This window comes from Eulemur rufifrons, chromosome 29, assembly GCF_041146395.1.
Source record: "Eulemur rufifrons isolate Redbay chromosome 29, OSU_ERuf_1, whole genome shotgun sequence".
Lineage (NCBI taxonomy): Eukaryota > Metazoa > Chordata > Mammalia > Primates > Lemuridae > Eulemur > Eulemur rufifrons.
Window position 1 is genome coordinate 79,208,905 of NC_091011.1, and position 19,890 is coordinate 79,228,794.

The 19,890-nt window shown below is 41.2% G+C and overlaps 1 protein-coding gene across 2 annotated transcripts in view; it reads right to left on the reverse strand.

Moving 5' to 3' along the window:
* Positions 1 to 17,525, reverse strand: part of RBM28 (RNA binding motif protein 28) — a 28,671-nt gene extending 11,146 nt beyond the window's left edge. The window contains exons 1-11 of one of the 2 annotated variants that reach the window (XM_069461547.1): positions 17,311 to 17,525; positions 12,754 to 12,912; positions 12,359 to 12,453; positions 11,536 to 11,611; positions 11,016 to 11,108; positions 10,198 to 10,269; positions 9,054 to 9,321; positions 8,769 to 8,911; positions 5,744 to 5,816; positions 3,067 to 3,176; positions 143 to 216 (exon numbers count right to left, since the gene is read on the reverse strand). In XM_069461547.1, the coding sequence (XP_069317648.1) occupies positions 143 to 216; positions 3,067 to 3,176; positions 5,744 to 5,816; positions 8,769 to 8,911; positions 9,054 to 9,321; positions 10,198 to 10,269; positions 11,016 to 11,108; positions 11,536 to 11,611; positions 12,359 to 12,453; positions 12,754 to 12,912; positions 17,311 to 17,428 (1,281 nt within the window). In that variant the 5' untranslated portion in view covers positions 17,429 to 17,525. The remainder of the gene's footprint in view (positions 1 to 142; positions 217 to 3,066; positions 3,177 to 5,743; positions 5,817 to 8,768; positions 8,912 to 9,053; positions 9,322 to 10,197; positions 10,270 to 11,015; positions 11,109 to 11,535; positions 11,612 to 12,358; positions 12,454 to 12,753; positions 12,913 to 17,310) is intronic. The other variant, XM_069461548.1, reaches the window with a different exon arrangement.
* Positions 17,526 to 19,890: the final 2,365 nt, after the last annotated feature.

The window sequence follows — 19,890 nt, forward strand, 5'->3', positions numbered from 1 at the left end:
TCAATGCCTAACACACACTAAGTGCTCAGTAAGTGTTAGCTTTATCATTATCAACAGTAATAAGGCTTTGCATAAACACTAGATATTGTCTCTAGGAGCCACTATCTCCTGTGTTAAAGGGCAAAGGAAATATCTTCCCCACCTCATTCTCTGGAGAAGCAGCAATAAGGCATTTCTGAGCTGCTTCTTGAGTCATGAACTGGGCAAATGCACAACCTGCACAGAGACAAAAGTAAGTGAGATCCCAAACTCCAACAGCCCACCAGGAAGCCAAAAATAACACTACAAATGGCAGCAGCCTGACACAGAGTAGAAGGGGTAGGTGGCATCCATTTATTAAGTACAGCCATGTACCACATAATGACGTTTCAGTCAATGACAAACCACATATATATGATGGTGGTCCCATAATATTATAATGGAGCTGCCCTATACAGGTGTTCTTTTTAAATCTTTTAATCTGTATTTTTACTATACCTTTTCTATGTTTAAGATACAAATACTTACCTTTATATTACAATTGCCTACAGTATGCAGTACAGTAACATGTTATACAGGTTTGTAGCCTAGGATCAACAGGCCATGCCACATAGTCCAGGTGTGTAGCAGGCTATACCACCTAGGTTTGTGTAAGTCCACTCCATCATGCTCACACAATAACAAAATCATCTAAGGATGCATTTCAGAACATAGCCCCATTATAAGTGATGCATACCGTACAATGAGACAGGCATTATGTTAGGCACTGAATGGTCAAAGACAAAATACTACACCTGCTCTCGATGAAATTTTATTATGATTGCCTTCATCTTTTCTAATGCTTCTTAGAACTTTAATCTAATTATCTCCTCTCATTCATAAGAAATATCCACATGAAACGGTAAGAGAAATTCCAGCCTAACACCACTTAGCATCACTTATGGAGTGCCTATTAGAGGACTAAAAAATGAGGCAGGAACAACTTAACCCTGAAATTAGTTACAGATCTCACTGTGTCACAGTCACTTGGGAGGCATAAGGACAGATCTGCCTCCTGGGGTAAAAGTCCCTGGCCTCGCCTACACAAATACAGCCAGAAACCAGACAGTCATGGGCTCCATTCTTGGCTCATGCTCTAGGATCTCCACAGGCATGTCTTTGTTGGTTAGATGCAGGGCCAATCAACCAGTCTGAATTTCCACTATTGATAAAAAACCAACTTTTAAAAGCAAAGATAGTTAGTTCACCTTATAGTAGATTACAAAAAAGAAATATATGTTTCATAATATTTTATTAGTATTCCTTTATATTTTAAATATCCTCTCATATATGAAAGCACTGCCATATTTCCTAGAGCTACTGGGGCATTGATCTTCTGCCCCATATGAAGAATGGAAGGCAGCAGACTAACTGGAAGGACACACATGGCAGGCCAAGCTGAGGGTCACCACCTAGGAGCTGAGTGCTCCTACTTCTGTGTCCCCACTCGCTTCCCATCTTCCACTCACATCACTGGCCAGGTGGCATCTTCCCAAGCAGAATGAATGAACCACATATCTTGGCTGTTTCTAATTCCTAGCATCTCTTATAGTGTACAGCGTTAATAGATACTCAATAGGAAGAAACAAAGAATAAAGAAAGAAACATGGCAAAAAATGTTTCTAATAGGAAGATGAGCCCAGTCATTCAATATGAAAAAAATGAGTACTTCTGTCTGAATGGTAATATTTTTACATTGGGATTTCCAGGGTCCATACTAGGTTCAGTCTTAACATCTCCCTACAAGTCTGCAGATATTTACCGCTTCCAGGTAGTGAAATGGCATGGTCAGAGGAAAAAACTATAGGAGTGAAAGGCTGTATGAGCAGGCAAAAAAGTTGTCAGAAAAATTTAATTAGCTAGAGAAATACAATACATTAAGAAAAAAATAATTAAAACCATGCTTACTAAGATCATTAACTCTGTTAACATTAATAGACCAAAATGGACATTTAGTAAGTCAACTGTAGACTTCACTCTGAAAATATTAACCCAATATACCACTGCACTACAAAAGGGATAAAAGATGCTGGCCATCATCAAAGTAAAGCAATATCACACCAGTACTTGGAAGATTCTATGCAATTCTAATTGCCTATGTTTAGAAACCATCGTGGAAATGGAGAAGGTCTAAGAAGTGTAACCAAACATAAGAGCTGAAGGCACCTTAAGTGATTACTCAAATCCATCCATTTTATAGGTAAGAAACAGAAGCCAACAGTGGTTAAATGATTTGCCAAAAACTACCCGGCTGGCATAGCTGGGATTACATCCTAATCTCCATGAAGCAGTTCAGTGGTTTTTTTTTCCACAGTACTGCCTTATTTACATGTTTATTTTTAGCTGAGTAAAAAAATAAAAACTATCAGGTCTTACCAATTTGGAAAACAAGGAGTTTTAGAATGGAGGTTCTTAATCCATGGATAGGCTCAAGAAATCCCACAAACCCTCAGAAGTGGCACTTTTCTGGGGAGAGGGTTCACAGCTTTTGCTAGATCTCAAAGGAGTCAAAAAAAGATGCTTACCTAACAATAGTATACTAGAATGAAGAATGGTCAACTCTTGAAACTCAAAAGAAATAGCTTTAGGGGGAAAAAAAAAATCTAAGGCAGCACTCCTACAATACACAGTTTTCCTTCCGATTGTTGCCAGTGCAACAGAGTTTCTCTGTCAGCTTCCATCTCTAAAAAAGCAACAGAAAAAAAAAAAAAAATCCCAGTAATTTCAAGCAATGTGGAATGATTACCACCCATGAGATGTTATCATATCTGAAATTCAAAGGAGAACAACAAAGGGAATTTCTTACCCTAAGGTAAATAAGAGCTTAAAAAGCTTAGTCAAAATTATGGCTGGCAGCACCATTAAAGATGCTGAGTTTGATGTGAGAGAAGACAACCTCAGGACATCCTTAGTGCTTCTATGGAACCCAGAAACTTGGCCTAGATTGACCATGGACCCCTCAAAATGGCACATATTATGCTCTCATGTAACCTACTTAATTAATGCCCATGGCAGTGGTCTCAACCCTGGCCAGTTGACAGCACATACCTTTAGAATGCTCTGTGTCTGGATGCAAGACAACGCGGACATATTTAAGATCTCCAAACTGCTGAAGGAGCTCCCCAAGGTCTTCTTCCTCTGAGTCAAAGGACAGATTTCTATGGAAGACAACCAGAAAGTCACAAGAAAGGTCAGTTACGGGCCAGGTAAGGTAGATCATGCCTGTAATCCCAGTACTTTGGGAGGTCAAGGTGAGAGGACTACTTGAGGCTAGGAGTTTGAGACCAGTCTGGGTTACATAGCGAGACTCCATCTCTACAAAAAATAACAAATTAAAAAATTAGCCAGGTGTGGTGGTGTGCACCTATAGTCCCAGCTACTCAGGAGACTAAGGCAGGAGGATCACTTGAGCCCAGGAGTTTAAGGCTACAATGAGCTCCAATCGTACCACTGTACTCCAGCCTAGACAAAAGAGTGAGACCCTGTCTCAAAAAAAAACCAAAAAAAAAGTCAATTACAAAAGTGAGATTCTATGTTCTGGTACAAGGTGAGTAAGACATCACCTGAGGTGGTTCCCTTCCTTGCAACCACCCTTCCTTGTTCAGAAATAGCACCAATACATAGGGATACCCCAGTGGCCAAGCCTCTCTATATGACTCTACCCCTTGGTCCCAACTGACTGACCTTTGTCAATCAGGTTCCCTCTCCCAGAAATTTCAAACTTAAACAGACATATACAAAGACCAGAAATTGTAGGTGCAGATTCACTTCAAAATAGCAGTGCCCCACAAAAGGGAAACTTCTAGGATGCTGGAAATGTTCTATATCTTGATCTGGGTGGTAGTTACATGGATATATACATACAAAAAATTTCACTTAGATGTACCCTTAAATTAATGCAGTTTCTTTGTTATACCCAAAAAAAAAAAAACAAAAAAGGTAGTGCCCCAAAGAAAAGACCCACAGACTCCAGCGGCTGGGGCCCAGAACTGCCTAGATTTTCATCCTCTTCTTGATGTTTGCTCTTTGACAACTTTGATTCTGTGAGCTACTCCAGTGTTCATCCGACAAACCCCTTTTCACATAAATTGGCCAAAATTAGTTTCTCTTACTACAACAAGAAGACTCACAGTAACCTAGTGAGAAAAGTCAAATATCTCTTTCTCTCAATTAGCCATTTCTTCCTCTGAGTTACTATGAAATCAAGATATCAGTTGAAATTTTACAAAAGTCAGAAAATTCTCCAAAATAACATAAAAGCAAACATGGTAAAGTTTACTAGTTAACAGCAAAAAAAGAAAACTATTTATTTCTCTCGATGGGATTAAAAAATGTCCTAAATTTCAACATAGTATAAAGATTCCTCATTTCCCCAGCTATGCACATCCTTCCAGGGGTAAGAAAAACTGTCCCTAATAGCTATCTACAATTTGACTTCTCTCATACTCAATAACAGTCCCATAAATTATTCTATTTCATGAAGTAACCCAGATAAAAAAGGGTTTCTGCAATAAGACATATCCTAGCTACATTATCTCTTCTAATTTACCTTACCATGTACATAGTTTTCTCTCTTCGATTTCTTTATTTCCTTAAGTTAATTAAAAGATATATAAGAAATGGTATCATTAATATTGAGGTCACAGCTTCCATATGTGACATTTCTTCCTTCCTGTTAGATGGAATCCTTCATGAATACAAAGTTATTTATATGGCAGTTCCAAATAATACAACTAAAAAACTACATGGAAAAACATGCTGTTAAGTGAGAAAATGGGCGCACAGCACAGCATACATAGGCTAAACTCATCTTTGTAAATATTTATGATATGGGCATGTGTGTAGGTGTTCTCTGAGTAGTGATTAAGGTTAATTTTGTCTTTTTTGCTTAAGTATTTCATAAATTTCCTATAATGAACATAAACTACTTATAAAAGAAAAACAATTTTAAAAGATTGTATAGGAGGATAAAATATATACCTCTAAAATCAGACCCAAATGACCCTAGTACATTGGTACGTAAGAAACAGTAATTGTTAGGCAATGTTTGCTATAAGAAAAAGAAAAAAAAAGAAAGAGTGAGAAGGCATGCTGAGCTTATGAAAACGCCAATCTACTGTAGTGAGTGGGGTTGAAACAGTAAGAGCAACATGAAATAAAACCTATCTCCACCCCAACTCCCACCCCTAGTTTTCTTGGAAACAAACTGGATGTTTTACTTTATCCTGGACATGCTTTAGATGATAAGCTGGGCATGAAGAGAGAAATTATTTGGGATAAATGGCATCACCCCTCCCCAGCACTCCCCCTAAAACAGTCACCCCTCCCCAGCACTCCCCCTTAAACAAAGGCCAGAAGTGAGATGTTTCCAATAGTTGAACTGATTTGTTCCAAATGATGATACCCAATTACAAAGAATGAAATCTAAATGAGGACAAGCTATCAGAACCCATGCTGTCTACCTTCTATGATATAGTTGATTCGCCTACATTTCTCATTGTTTGGTATGTTCCTGGGACCAGATATACTAACGGTTTTAGAGGTATCTAATTTTCTGGGCTAGGTAAAAGAACTAGTGTCAAAAAGAAGGAAGAGAGGAAGAAAGGGAGGGAGGGAGGAAGGAAGGAAAGAAGGGAAGGAGGGAAAAAAGAGAAAAGAGAAGAGGAGAAGAAATCTATGAAGGTGACACAAACAGCAGTTCTTGAGGTATGGTAGAAAGGCATACCTGATAAAAACAGTTTTTCCTTCATTCACATCAGACGGTAATTTCCTCTTCTTTTTCCTTGAGACTTGCACATCTAAAGTACAAAGAAAAACAGAGAAAGACTAGCGTAAGCCATATGACAAAGAGCTAACTTCTTAAATATATAAAGATCTCACATAAATTGATAAAAGAAAAAAAATTTTTTTGTTTAATTTTTATTTTTTTGAGACAGAGTCTTGCTCTGTTGCCTGGGCTAGAGTGCAGTGGTGTCAGCCTAGCTCACAGCAACCTCAAACTCCTGGGCTCAAGCAATCCTTCTGCTTCAGCCTCCCGAGTAGCTGGGACTACAGGCATGTGCCACCATGCCCGGCTAATTTTTTCTATTTTTTTAGTTGTTTGGCTAATTTCTTTCTATTTTTAGTAGAGATGGGGTCTCACTCTTGTTCAGGCTGGTCTCGAACTCCTGAGCTCAAACGATCCTCCCACCTCGGCCTCCCAGAGTGCTAATTTTTTCTACATATTTTTAGTTGTCCAGCTAATTTCTTTCTATTTTTAGTAGAAATGGGGTCTCACTCTTGCTTAGGCTGGTCTTGAACTCCTGACCTTGAGCGATCCTCTCACCTCGGCATTCCAGAGTGCTAGGATTACAGGTGTGAGCCACCACACTCGGCCAAGAAAAACATTTTTAAATGGACAAAGGATATGCAACTAAATACATGAAAAAATACTCAGACTCACTCATAATTAAAGAAAAACATAGTACAAGGAATGAAATACTATTTTTCACCAAAAGATTGACAAAATCAAAAAGAATGATAAAACCCAATGAGGTAAGGGTGTGGGGGAAAAAGGCACTCCCATACACTACTGTGACAGTGTAAACTTCATGGAAATATTGTATATAGGATACATAAAAACTGTGAGGAGAAAACAAACATATACATTCACAAACTATGAAATATACTATATTTTGTGTGTGTGCATGTGTAATATTCATATTTATGTGTATTTTTGCTTATAAAATTATTAAATATCTCTAGATACACGAGAAACATATATAACATTGATTGTCTCTGGGGAAGCACCCTAAGACACTGAAGATCTGGGTATAAGAGAGACACAGTGCTTTGAAGAACAGACACGCATGCTTATATATACATAGAAAATGTCTATAAGGAAACATCAGAAACCTCAGTGGGGCAGGGTGCGGTGGCTCACGCCTATAATCCTAGCACTCTGGGAGGCCAAGGAGGGAGGATTGTTTGAGCTCAGCAGTTCAAGACCAGCCTGAGCAAGAGCAAGAGCCCATCTCTACTAAAAATAGAAAGAAATTAGCCAAACAACTAAAAATAGAAAAAATTAGCCGGGCATGATGGTGCATGCCTGTAGTCCCAGCTACTCGGGAGGCTGAGGCAGGAGGATCGCTTGAGCCTAGGAGTTTGAGGTTGCTGTGAGCTAGGCTGATGCCACGGCACTCTAGCCTGGGCAACAGAGCGAGACTCTGTCTCAAAAAAAGAAAAAAGAAACAACACTAGTTACTTTGGGGGATTTGTTAGGACTGGTATTTTTTATTAACTTCTCTCATTATTATGTATTTGTCCTATAATTTTTTCCAGGTGAAAGAATGGCAAGAGATAGCTGAATGTGGGTTGTAGAATACAGGGTCTCATAGTGCCTTCAGTGTAAAAAAGCTTCAATTCTAAGCTGACTACTATTCCGTCCTCATGGAAAAAGCTTATTTCCTTGGATTTCTTATATGGTCAAACCAACATGCCAGACTTACAGAAATGGAAGCAGAATAAAAATAGATGAATATATTGGCCGGGTGCGGTGGCTCACGCCTGTAATCCTAGCACTCTGGGAGGCCGAGGCGGGTGGATCGCTCAAGGTCAGGAGTTCGAGACCAGCCTGAGCAAGAGGGAGACCCCGTCTCTACTAAAAATAGAAAGAAATTATATGGACAGCTAAAAATATATATATAGAAAAAATTAGCCGGGCATAGTGGCGCATGCCTGTAGTCCCAGCTACTCGGGAGGCTGAGGCAGGAGGATCGCTTGAGCCCAGGAGTTTGAGGTTGCTGTGAGCTAGGCTGACGCCACGGCACTCACTCTAGCCTGGGCAACAAAGTGAGACTCTGTCTCAAAAAAAAAAAAAAAAAAAAATAGATGAATATAAATTTCTACCCAGGACAAACCAAAGAAACACTTTTTGGCCGTTTCTTGTTCTGTAATGACCTTCCTTCCTCAATAAACAAGCTGAATTTATTCTTAATAAAGGTAGCAATAGGGATTGGTAAGTTTTACAAATGCTCAAAGAAGTCCTTGTTATGAACTGAATTATATGCCCCCATAATTCATATACTGAAGCTCTAATCCCTAGTATGACTATATTTGGAGATAGGGACTTTAGGGAAGTAATTAAGGCTAAAGGAGGTCATAAGGGTAGGGCCCTAATCCGACAGGACTGGGGCCCTTATAAGAAAAGGAAGAGATCAGAGCTTATTCTCACTCCTTCTCCCTCTTTCCCCTCAGGAACACAGAGGAAAGGCCATGTGAGGACACAGCAAGAAGGCAGCAGTCTGTAAGCCAGGAAGAGAGCCTCACCAGGAGCCAAATCAGCTAGCACCTTCATCTCCAGAACTGAGAGAAAATACGCTTCTATTGTTTAAGCCGCCCAGTCTGTAGTATTTTGTTATGGCAGCCTGACCTGATAATACAGCCCTTTACCCCTACCTCAACTCAAAAGAGTTGCTTAAAATCCACCTTGGTGTTAAGATGCAATATCCTGTTTATCCAGTTATGCATTCAACTTGGACAAACAAGAGAGAGAGGTAGTGCCTCAGCATTAAGCTAGGTTTTAAATTCTCTAAGAAAGAATCTTAACCCTCAAACACCACTACAAACTCATTAAAAGTTTCCTTTTCAGTATTTAAACATAAATGTGATAGAACACCTTAGTGTCCTATTTAAAAGGAGGCCTGAGCAGAATTGATGCATATTTCTCAGTAACTTAAAGTTTCAAGGCATTTATGAAGATCCAAGCAAACCTTCATCCTCTTGCGCCTCAGTGCTGGCGTCACTCTGAGACAGTTCCCCTCCTCCATCAATACTATCTCTTTCCTCCAGGTCACTCTCCTCGTCAGAATGATCTTCTTCACTGCTTTCTGCAGGGGCTGCTCTTTTGACTGCTCTGCAATGGCACAGTTCAGAACAGAGAATCGGGGCTCAGAGAGGGGCCTATTCTACTTAATTACACATGTCAATTCTGCAATGATGGAGAAAAGACAATCCTGAATGTTCCTCTGTTGTCTCAGACAGACTGAGCTGCTTACCTCTTCTGAATCTGCACAGGCTCCATCACCTTTGAGTCTTTACTCTCCTCCTCCTCCTCTTCATCGTCGTCGTCATCGTTGTCAATATCATCATCGTCATCATCGTCGTCATTATCATCATCGTCATCGTCGTTGTCGTCGTCATCATCACCATCAACCTCAACATCATCTTCATCATCATCTTTTTCTTCCTCTTCCATATTCTCTTTCCCCCTGCCATTCTTTTTAACTGATTCCTGAGGTTTAGGTTTATGGCTCTTTTCCTCACCTATGGAGGGAGATAAAGGAAGTTATGAATTCATTTAATATCCCAAACAAGGTTATTTTAACAGGAGTAACTAATACTCCAAGTTCCTGGTTTCTTTGGTTTTATAGAATTTTATGTATTTTTTCTTACTGTATTTAATATTGTAAGTATGAGAGGCCGAGCGTGGTGGCTCATGCCTGCAATCCTAGCACTCTGGGAGGCCGAGGCGGGAGGATCGCTCCAGGTCAGGAGTTTGAGACGAGCCTGAGCAAGAGTGAGACCTCATCTCTACTAAAAATAGAAAGAAATTAGCTGGACAACTAAAAATATATAGAAACAATGAGCCGGGCATGGTGGCGCATGCATGTAGTCCCAGCTACTCGGGAGGCTGAGGCAGAAGGATTGCTTAACCCCAGGAGTTTGAGGGTGCTGTGAGCTAGGCTGACATCACGGCACTCTAGCCCAGGCAACAGAGCAAGACTCTGTCTCAAAAAAAAGTAAGTATGAGAGAGAAAGTGTGAGGTGGGAAAAAACAAAAACAACCAACCAACCCTCATCACTCAGATTCCTTTGGAGTTTGTCTCATTCACCAGAAGCCTGAAGCTTATCTGGCTCAGAAGGAAAGAAGTTGCCACCGAGCCTCCGCAAACAGCCTACCACCCACACACTGCACGCCACAGCCAGCATAAAGCTCGCGCTGGGGCAAAGCCAAGCCATGAACTTTGGTCTCAGTCTAAGACTCCAGTAGCTTAAAAGCCAATTATTTTCTAAATAAAACTCAAGTTTTAAGTTTCTCTATTCTTAATGTTTCATCACATCCCATTATGAAAAGCTGGGAAGGGACAGCAAGTAGAGGGGACAATGAACCCCCTGCTACCCAACACTACTACATCTTACCTGAGGCAGAAACAGACTGAATATCTTTATATTTATCCTTTGCCACGGCCCAATCCACAGCCACTGTCCGGCCTGTCAAACAAAAAAGTGGCATCAGAAAGGCTTTCTTTTTAACACCATTACCTCCCGTAAATGATCCCTAGTCATCAAAGACAATATAATGGAACCAGTAGAGACAAAGAAACTGGCAAGTCAGAGAATGCTGGCCCTTAAATAAAGCACCCAGTAGCTGCCTACTCTTTTTAACCCTTAACCTTTTTATCAATAAACAGAAGTGTTGCTTTCTATACAGCCACCACCCTGGGATACTCCAGCACCCTACAGTAAAAAAATAATTAGAACAGTGTTTCCAGTTAGACTAGCAAGAAGTGAAACAGACATTCTGGAACCACCTGCACCCTACTCAAAGTTAAGAAGTCTCTAAGCCAATCCCTTCTTTAGGCATAATACCTAATAAATCAATACCCAGAGTAGCATCACAATCAGTTTAATAGTCCATGGATGCTGAACAGTGATTGTAGCCAAGGAGGAACCTAGACATCAACCTGCATCTATTAGCAATTATTTCAGGGACATTTTTCATTAGGGATTTAAAAGGACACTCTCACCAAATAAAGGAAAGAATATTGGCATGGGTTCTTTCAAGTTTAACCCCAAGATCAAGTACTAGGAATATTTCACCAAAACAGCTTCCATGTTAGCAGTGAGACTCTCAAAAATGCAAACACCTTTTTGAAAATGTAGAAAGTGGGTTACTCTGCTAATTCACCACAACACCAGAAATATCTGGGTCAATGGTATGGGCATAGAAAACTTACCTTTTATCTCTTTCATGTTCATGCCTTTGAGAGCTTTACCTGCTTCTAGGAGGTTTTTGAACTGAACAAAAGCAAAACCACGCATCTTTCCATCTGTGTGCAAAAGTACAGAGAAGTTAGAGGCAACAGCAGGAAGCTAAGAGAGCACTAAGAAGGAAATTACAGCAACTTGGGCTGGCAAGATGGACCAAATCCTCAGCAGGACGGCCTCTTGTTGACTATACTTTGACTTGGGCTTGGAGTGCACAATGCATTTTCTCAAACTGTAACTAGTCTTCTAGAACTAATTCTGATTTAACTGAAAATACCACCAGGAGAATAACACTATTATTTGGGTTTTTATTACTTGTCAAGCACTATGCCAGATACTTCATATATATTATATTATCCAGGGCTCACAAAGAGTATGACATGAACCTTGTATTTCTATTTCAAAAGGTGCTTAGTTTGAGGATAATATGGAAAAAGACATGTTAAATTATCTTAATCCAATCCACACCAAATGAAGGTTTACTAGTACCTGGCTTCCTAGGGATATTTACTTCCAGGACAGCTCCAAATTGAGTAAATATTGTCTTCAAGTCAACTTCTGAACACTGAAGCCAAAGTGAAGAAAGAAAAGAGAAATATTATCACAGCAAATAACCATAAAACATCAACCACTAAGTTCATTAGGAAAAATTTGAATATTTTTATTCTTTTTTTTTTTTTTTACAGACAGGGTCTTGTCATTCCGTCACCCAGGCCATCACTCTGTCACCCAGACTGAAGTGCAGTGGCACAATTATACCTCACTATAACCTCGAACTCCTGGGCTCAAGCAATTCTCCTGCCTTAGCCTCCCAAGTAGCTAGGGTTATAGCTGTGTGACACCACATCCAGCTAATTTTACTTTTGGTAGAAATGGGGTCTCACTATGTTGCCTAGGCTGGTCTTGAACTCTTGGCCTCAAGTGATCCTCCTGCCTCAGCCTCCCGAAATGCTGAGATTACAGGTATGAACCACTGTGCCCAGGCTCCATTTGAGACTAGGACATCAAACATTTCTGAATAGAAGACATCTTACTTTGTATCTAGGAGGCCAAAAAGACAGACATCAGAGAGCTTTTTCTCCCCTCTCTTTCTCAGTAGCAGTTTCCCCAAAAGGAAGGCATCTTCACACTTAAGTGTCCTTAATAAGTTCTTATTTATACAGGCCCACTTTCTGAATTCAACAGGGCTAAGGTTCATTTCCTAAAGGAATTAAGCCCAATTATACCATCTTGGTGAGGACTTCCACCAGTGAGCACACCTTAGCTCTAACAGCCTTCAGAACATGCAGTGTTGGTTTTCTCTCTCACTTACCTTAAAGCTCAGGTTCCGAATAATTAATCTGGCTTTCTTATCTGCCACTTTGGCTTTTTTAGGCTTCAGATTCTTCTTTGGGGACTCTGAATTATCTAAAAAGTAAGAAGCAATGGAATTAGTTTGTGCTCCAAAATCACCCAGTTCTAGCCCAAAACATCACAGAAAAAAGCTACTAGTGACAGATGGCATTTACCACAGGGTTAAGTGTGACAATACCCAGAATATCAGATTTTTCAGACCGAGATGGAAATAAAGGAACTGAGTATCAAAATACGCTAAATGATCAAAAAGAAACACAGGAAGCTTAAGTTCTAGCAGCTCTGGCCATGCCTCTCTCTCATTGTTGCAGTGCTCCTCCTAACCCCGATGGAAAAAGTCCTTCAATCACTTACCATTTTTCCCCTTTTCCTTTGTCTTGTTCCTCAGTTTTTTCTTGGCAACAGTCACATTGATCTTGCGACCTTCAAAGGTAGTAATCTCCTTCAGGGCCCTCTGAACATCTTCCAGCATAGAAAAAGTGACATAGCCAAAGCCTCGACATGCCTTATTCCCTGGAACAATGCAAGTAGGGGATGAAAAGGAGAGAGGTTCATAAGCCAAGAGCACTAAATGGGTAAATAAATCCACAAAGTCTAAACTAGCAGTTATACCGCCAAGCCACACTGTTATCAGTTGGCCAAAAGTCTCAGGAGGGAAAGAAACAGGATGGCATCAGTGGCCCCTTCCCCACTTTGCACAGAAACTGTTAGGCTTCCTTCCCTTTTAATTTGGTGTCTTTGCTGTTAGCACTTCTTTTTCCCCCATCCCGATAATCTCAAGAATACAAAGGATACATAACACACATTAGGCCCTCAAAGAAGAACTCAACATCAAAAAGAACAACTACTTCTGCTGATCCAGATTGGAAAAAAAAAAAAAAAAAACACCAGAGAAGGTAGGAAAGGTATGAGCTATGGTTTGAATATGTTCTTTAAATTTCATGTGATGGAAATTTAATCCCCAATGTGGCAGTATTGAAAGGTGGGGTCTCTAAGAAATAATTGGATCATGATTAATACATGGATTAATGGGTTAATGGATTAATGGGTTATTATGAGAGAGGAACTACTGGAGAGACCGGAGCTATCATGTTAGCCCACTTAGCCCACTTGCCAAGTAATACTCTATGCCGCCTCAAGACTCTGCCAGAGTTCCCACCAGCAAGAAGGCTCTCACCAAATACAGCCCCAACACCTTGGACTTCTCAGCCTCTAAAACTGTAAGAAATAAATTTCTTTTCTTTATAAATTACTCAGTTTCAGGTATTCTGTCATGAGCAACAGAAAATGGACTAAGACGGTATGGGAGCTTCCAAAATGAGAATATAACAATGCAGTTCACCCCTCAGAATAGATTAGCAATAAATGCCTAAGGCCCTGACAAAAGAACCTCAAACAATAAACACTGCTTCAGGAGCCTGTAGATATTATTACTATTATTACCAATGCTTTAGCCATCAATACCAAATTAAACCTTTCCAAAGCAGCTATGAATCTCTTATCTCATTTTATCTTCAGAACACCCCAAGATAGGGAAAGCAAATATTATCATCCCTTCTTTCCAAATGAATAATTTGAGATAGAGGTAGAGGAAAGCAAATAAATGTCACACAGGGTGTTAGTAGCTGAATCAATTCCTGCGTTCCAGCCCCATGTTCTTCCACAGGACTCCACAGAGAAGAATATAAGGATCAAGCAGATGAAAAATTGCAAGTATCAACTATAACTCAACTTTGCCCTTTTTTGATTTAACATTTTCATATAGTGAAAGTAATTTATTGCATCAGAAAGGAAAAGAACAGACCAAGAACTCTGCCTACTACCTAAAGAAGAAACTAAGCTCACATGCTCTGCTTCTCTTTCAGCTACACTTGAATCTGCGTCAGGGTACAAGCCTGAAAGGTGCTGATCCACACAATCTGGGTAAAGGTGACACTTGGCACCAGGAAAGCATACTGTGATGTGGAGACTTGTTTCTTTTCTCTTGGAACTCCTTCTCACAAAAGCCTGCCCACTCACCTTCAGAAAATAAGAGCAAGAAAACTCGGGGCCCTTCCTGATCAGTACAACTAAAAATAAAGCAGCTGAAACGCAAAGCAGTTCAGTGCCCAAACAAAAGGACATAAACGATAAATACCAATTCATTCTACATGTCTGCAAAGCACTCTCATATACATTTAGAATTCTTCACAACCCTGTGAAATTATTCCCATCTTAAAGAGGTTAAGTGACATGCCACTACTATTGACAAAGACCTCACTCCACGTACCCCCCCCTCCAACTCCACTGAGTGCAGCACTCTTTCCAACACATCTCTGCTGTCTGAATAGGAAAGTGCATAGTTTTTTTAAAAGGGAATAAGAGATTTTGTTAAGAACTATACCAAGTACACAAGGCTTAAAGTAAAGTTACATGTAGCCAATATTCTGAGGACTCAAAGGAGAATCCCCATTCAATGGCCTGTTTTTTCCTGGAACACAACACAGCACTGTATAGCAGTGTTTCTCAAATTGTTTAGACAACTCACAGTAAGGAATGTGGAACCGGGTACACACACACATTCTTTATTTGAAACTGAAATAAAAGTTTTACAAATACTCATCCTTTACCATATATAGATGTATTCCTTCTATACTATTTCATTTTTTAAAAACTCTAGTCACGACCCACTCAAGACCCACTAATGGGTAATGATCTGCAGTTTAAGAAACAGTATTATATAACACCCTCATTCTCTCATTCAGCTACTTCTATGACAAAGAACAGGCAGGTACCATGGCTTGTATAGCAATCAAAGCTATGATGACAATCCTAAGTATAACTTGTTACTAACAAAATAGAAGCTAAGGATGGGGTGATTATTAACACATGTTAGTCTGTCTACTCACATATTCAGATACCATGGGAGGAAAGCAGGAGTCCATGAGATGCCAATCCCACCAGAGGTAAAGAGGCAGCCACCTAGAGAAACAGCCTGGTGACTTGGAAGAGAGCTAAATGTTTGTTCGGGGTAACATCAAGTACCTATCTCAGGTGCCCCTCGACAGTCCAGGTAAGAGAAAAAAATGCTTCTACCATTAAAATCCTTATTATTCTTCCTCACTCTAATACATGCCAAACCTACTTCATAGCGACATGATGGGCATTAAACAGAATGTGAAGTATATTGCATTATTCCACAAGTCAGTAAATCTCCCCAGTGACTCAAGACAAAAACCCTGGAGTCAGACTTGACTCTTTGACTCCTCTTTTTCTCATACTCCACACCTGACCCATCAGCAAATCCTCTCAGCTCTACCTTCAAAAATGTCCACATCCTAACCACCTTTTCCTACCTCCTCTGCTACCATCCTGGTCCAATATCATTATCTCTCACCTGGATTACTATAAGTGACTACTAACTGGTCTCTCTGCTTCCATCCTATTCTCCAACAGTCTATTTGGAACACCTTAGCCAGAGAGAGAATCTTTCAAAATGTAAGCCAGATCATACTTACTGCTCTCTGCTTAAAACCAGTGGCCTCCTATCTCAGAGTAAAAGCGAAAGTCCTTGCAACAGCCTATAAGGACCTACGTGATCTGGTACTCTAGATCTCATCTCCTAATTCTCTTCCCTTCACTCACTTCACTCCAGTCACCCTGGCCTCCTTGCTTCTCCTCCAGTATACTAGGCACACTCCTCCTTCAGTGTCTTTGAGCTTGCTGTTTCCTCTGCCCAATTGCTCTTCCCCCTGGGAGGCAGATGTTCACTCTCTGACCTCAGTCAGGTCTTCCCTGGCCACTCTTTTTTTATTGCCATTCCTCACCTCCTCTTCTCCTACCTAAACATACACATAGGCTTCCTAACTCCCTTCTCTGATTTTTCTCCTTAGCATTTATCATCATTATCACTATATGTGGCTTATTTGTTTATTGGCTGTCTTCCCCACCTTGAAGACATAAGAGCTATGATTGCTTTGGTGTTGTGCACTGCTGTATCTCCAGGACCTTCAACAGTGCCTGGCACATAGTAAGCATTCAATAAGTATTTGCTGAATATATAAATGGACAAATGAAGAGTATACTGCCTAAGAGCTCCAGGTCTGATGATCAAAATCTGTATTACTTGGCTGGGCGCGGTGGCTCACGCCTGTAATCCTAACACTCTGGGAGGCCGAGGCGGGTGGATCGCTCAAGGTCAGGAGTTCGAGACCAGCCTGAGCAAGAGCGAGAGCCCGTCTCTACTAAAAATAGAAAGAAATTATATGGACAACTAAAATATATATATAGAAAAAATGAGCCGGGCATGGTGGCGCATGCCTGTAGTCCCAGCTACTCGGGAGGCTGAGGCAGTAGGATCACTTGAGCCCAGGAGTTTGAGGTTGTTGTGAGCTAGGCTGACACCACAGCACTCACTCTAGCCAGGGCAACAAAGCGATACTCTGTCTCAAAAAGAAAAAAAAAAAAAAATCTGTATTACTTAATAGCTGTACGAACTTAAACTAAAGTTACTAAATTTCCCTAAGTCCCAGATTCCTGTTTGTAAAATGAGATTAAGACTCAACATCCAATAAGTTTGTTGAGAAAATTAAATGATATAACCTGTGTCAAACTCAATACCGTGCCTAGCAATCAGCTGATTCCCAATAAGCCTCACTGATGCTTTACTAAAAGTTAGCTAGTTTCACTATTGCCAAAGAAGACTGTATATGTGAGCATGCATAATAACAGAAAGCGCTATAGAAACGTCAGGAAATGCTTTGCTTTTCATAAACCGACCTCTACAGACCCATTGAAAACTCTATTCCCTATCCCTTCTCTTAGAGGAGGGTAAAGAATTATATGGCTCCCTGAAGCTTGGGAAGGTGTTCTCGTCGGGATCCCGCTCCCAAGAAACCCCAGCCCTATCCTCGACCGCCCCGCCCTCCCTACCTTTCTCAGTCACCACGAAGCACTGCTTCACCGGCCCCACCTGACTGAACAGCTCCTCCAGCTGCTCACTGCGGGCCGAGGGCGGGAGACGGCCCACAAACAGGGTCAGGCCGGCCATGAGACCGGGAAACACAAGGCGAGCGAGGACGCGAAAAAAGCGGGTCTGCGGAAGGCAGTCGAGAAACTGACTTTGGCAGGAGGACCACGCTGTTGCCACCGAGTGGCTAGGAGATTCCGGAAGTGCTCATTGCTCAAAAGAGTCCGGAGGAAAACATGGTGGGAAGAATGAAAAGCGTTCCGGAATGAAAAAAATAATGACGCCCCAGGGGCGGAGCTTTTTGAGCGGGGCTCCACCCCCTATCCCAGCACAGCCCCCGCCTCCATAGGGAACCGTGGCATCAATTTCTACCTTCCTAAAAATCTCGTCTCCAGGAGATCGACCCCAGATTCACCAGAAGAGGTAGGAGAAGTCGTTTTTGGCCTGGTCCTAACCCAGGGTGTTTAATACTTTCTGAAGTTTCTCCACAAATTCCCAGATTATGTGCATAAAACACCGCCAGAAAGCACAGACACAAGTATGTCACATACATCATTCGGGCAATTCTCTTGTTCTCAAAGAATATGAGACATCTGTCACCTCGGCCTCAGAAACAATTTGTAGTTACTAAAGTACACGTAGACACAGACTGCACACAATTATTCTCTCAATAAATATGTACTGAGCTCCTGCTATGTGTCAGGCATTAGGGATAAAATTGGTGAGCTAAAAATTAGCTGGGTGTGGTGCTGCACACCTGGGTAGTCCTAACTACTCTGAGGGCTAAAGCAGGAGGATGGCTTAAGCCCAGGCATTCCAGGCTGCAATGAGCTATGATCATGCCACTGCACTCCAGTCTGGGGAACAGAGCGAGACCCCGTCTAAAAAAAATCTTACAAGTAAATCATACCATGCACATTGTGAGACCACATCAGAACACACAAAGCAAACGTAACATCCAGTTTATACACAGAGACAGAAGATCTTCCCTTAGGTCAATTCACCAGACAGACCCAAGGCTGAAAGGTCTCACTTGGCCAAGAGGAGATCTGAGTGCTCCTAGATCCTGGAACACAGAGAGTGTTTGTTATCCCACTGGGCAGAAAAATGGACCTGTGTGCCAGACAGCTGCATCCTGCAGAACGCCTGCCTAACTTAAAAAAGTACTCAAGACATTTTTTATTACTTTTAAATGGTAGTGACATGGTAGGCAGAACACTCAAAAAGTATAAAAGGTACTACATTGAAAAGTGGGTGGATGGATGACTGGTTGGTAGTGATGGGGTTAAGGGGACACTAAACATCAGATTTATGAAGTTCTAGCTCCAAGTACATAACATATGCTTAAAAGATAGCATCAAGTATTTTTAAAAACATAACTTAGGAGAGGAAGTATTGAAATACAGAACAGATTTTTAAGGCTACTGAGTTAATCCTATCCAGGATAAAGAGAAATAAATAGACTAAGGAAATGGGATGGGTCACTTGAACAAAGTTGGTTTGGAATTCCATATTCCTCCCTCTTCTTTTTCCTTCCCTCCTGAGCCTCCCTCCTACCACCAACACCTTAGGAATTAAAATTCCATGCCCAAACACTAAATCGCAAGCTTCAGGGCCCCAGCTGTAAGAAAGTCTTCCCAGTTATGGCTGCAGTATGTACAAAGTACCCTGAGGAGGTTGTTCTGACATCCCTTAAATACCTTGGACCCAAATCTTCCTTAAAGGACAAAACCAAACTGTGTCCCTATGCCCATCAGAGGGCAGCAGCCACCCACAGTGCAGGGTTCTGTGCTCCTCTGGGAGAACAACAGTCTAGCTAATCTTTTCTACTTTTCCCATGGTTCAGACCCAGTTCCCCATCTGTCTCCCAGCCCCACCCCCTCCTATCCATTTATTTCAGGGAGGGCACCTGGTTCTTCAATCAAGAATATTTGCTCATCCATCTCACCAGGATACATGCAGCATTCTTTATTAAATAGCAGGAGTCATGGTACCTTGCATCACACCAGCAACATGGCTTCCAGGGGAAATAAACTGCTGGCCTCGCCCTCACCCATCACTGTACAGGAGCCCAGAAAGGAAGTAAGAGAGGCCTGTGCTGTTCTCAGCGGGCCTCTCCCAGAGCCCATCCCTCAGACTCCACTCCCCCTTACAAGCCAAACCTTTTTATAATACAGTATAGCTCTGGTTCTTAGCACTTCTCACAACTGTAATTAATTACTTGTGCTATTGTGATTAGTTATTTAATGTCTGCCTTCTCCCAAAAGACCCTCAATTTCATAAATTCAGGGCTAGTGTCCACCCTGTTCGCCTCTCTATTCCCAGCACCTAGCACACTGTAAGCATTAAATAAATATTTTTTAGGCTATGCACAGTGGCTCATGCCTGTAATTCCAGCACTTTGGGAGGCAGAGATGGGAGGATCACTTGAGGCTAGGAGTTTAAGACCAGCCTAGACAACATGGCAGGAACCCATCTCTACATAGAATAAAAAAAAAAAAAAATTAGCTGGGCTTGGTGGCACAAACCTGTAGTCCCAGCTA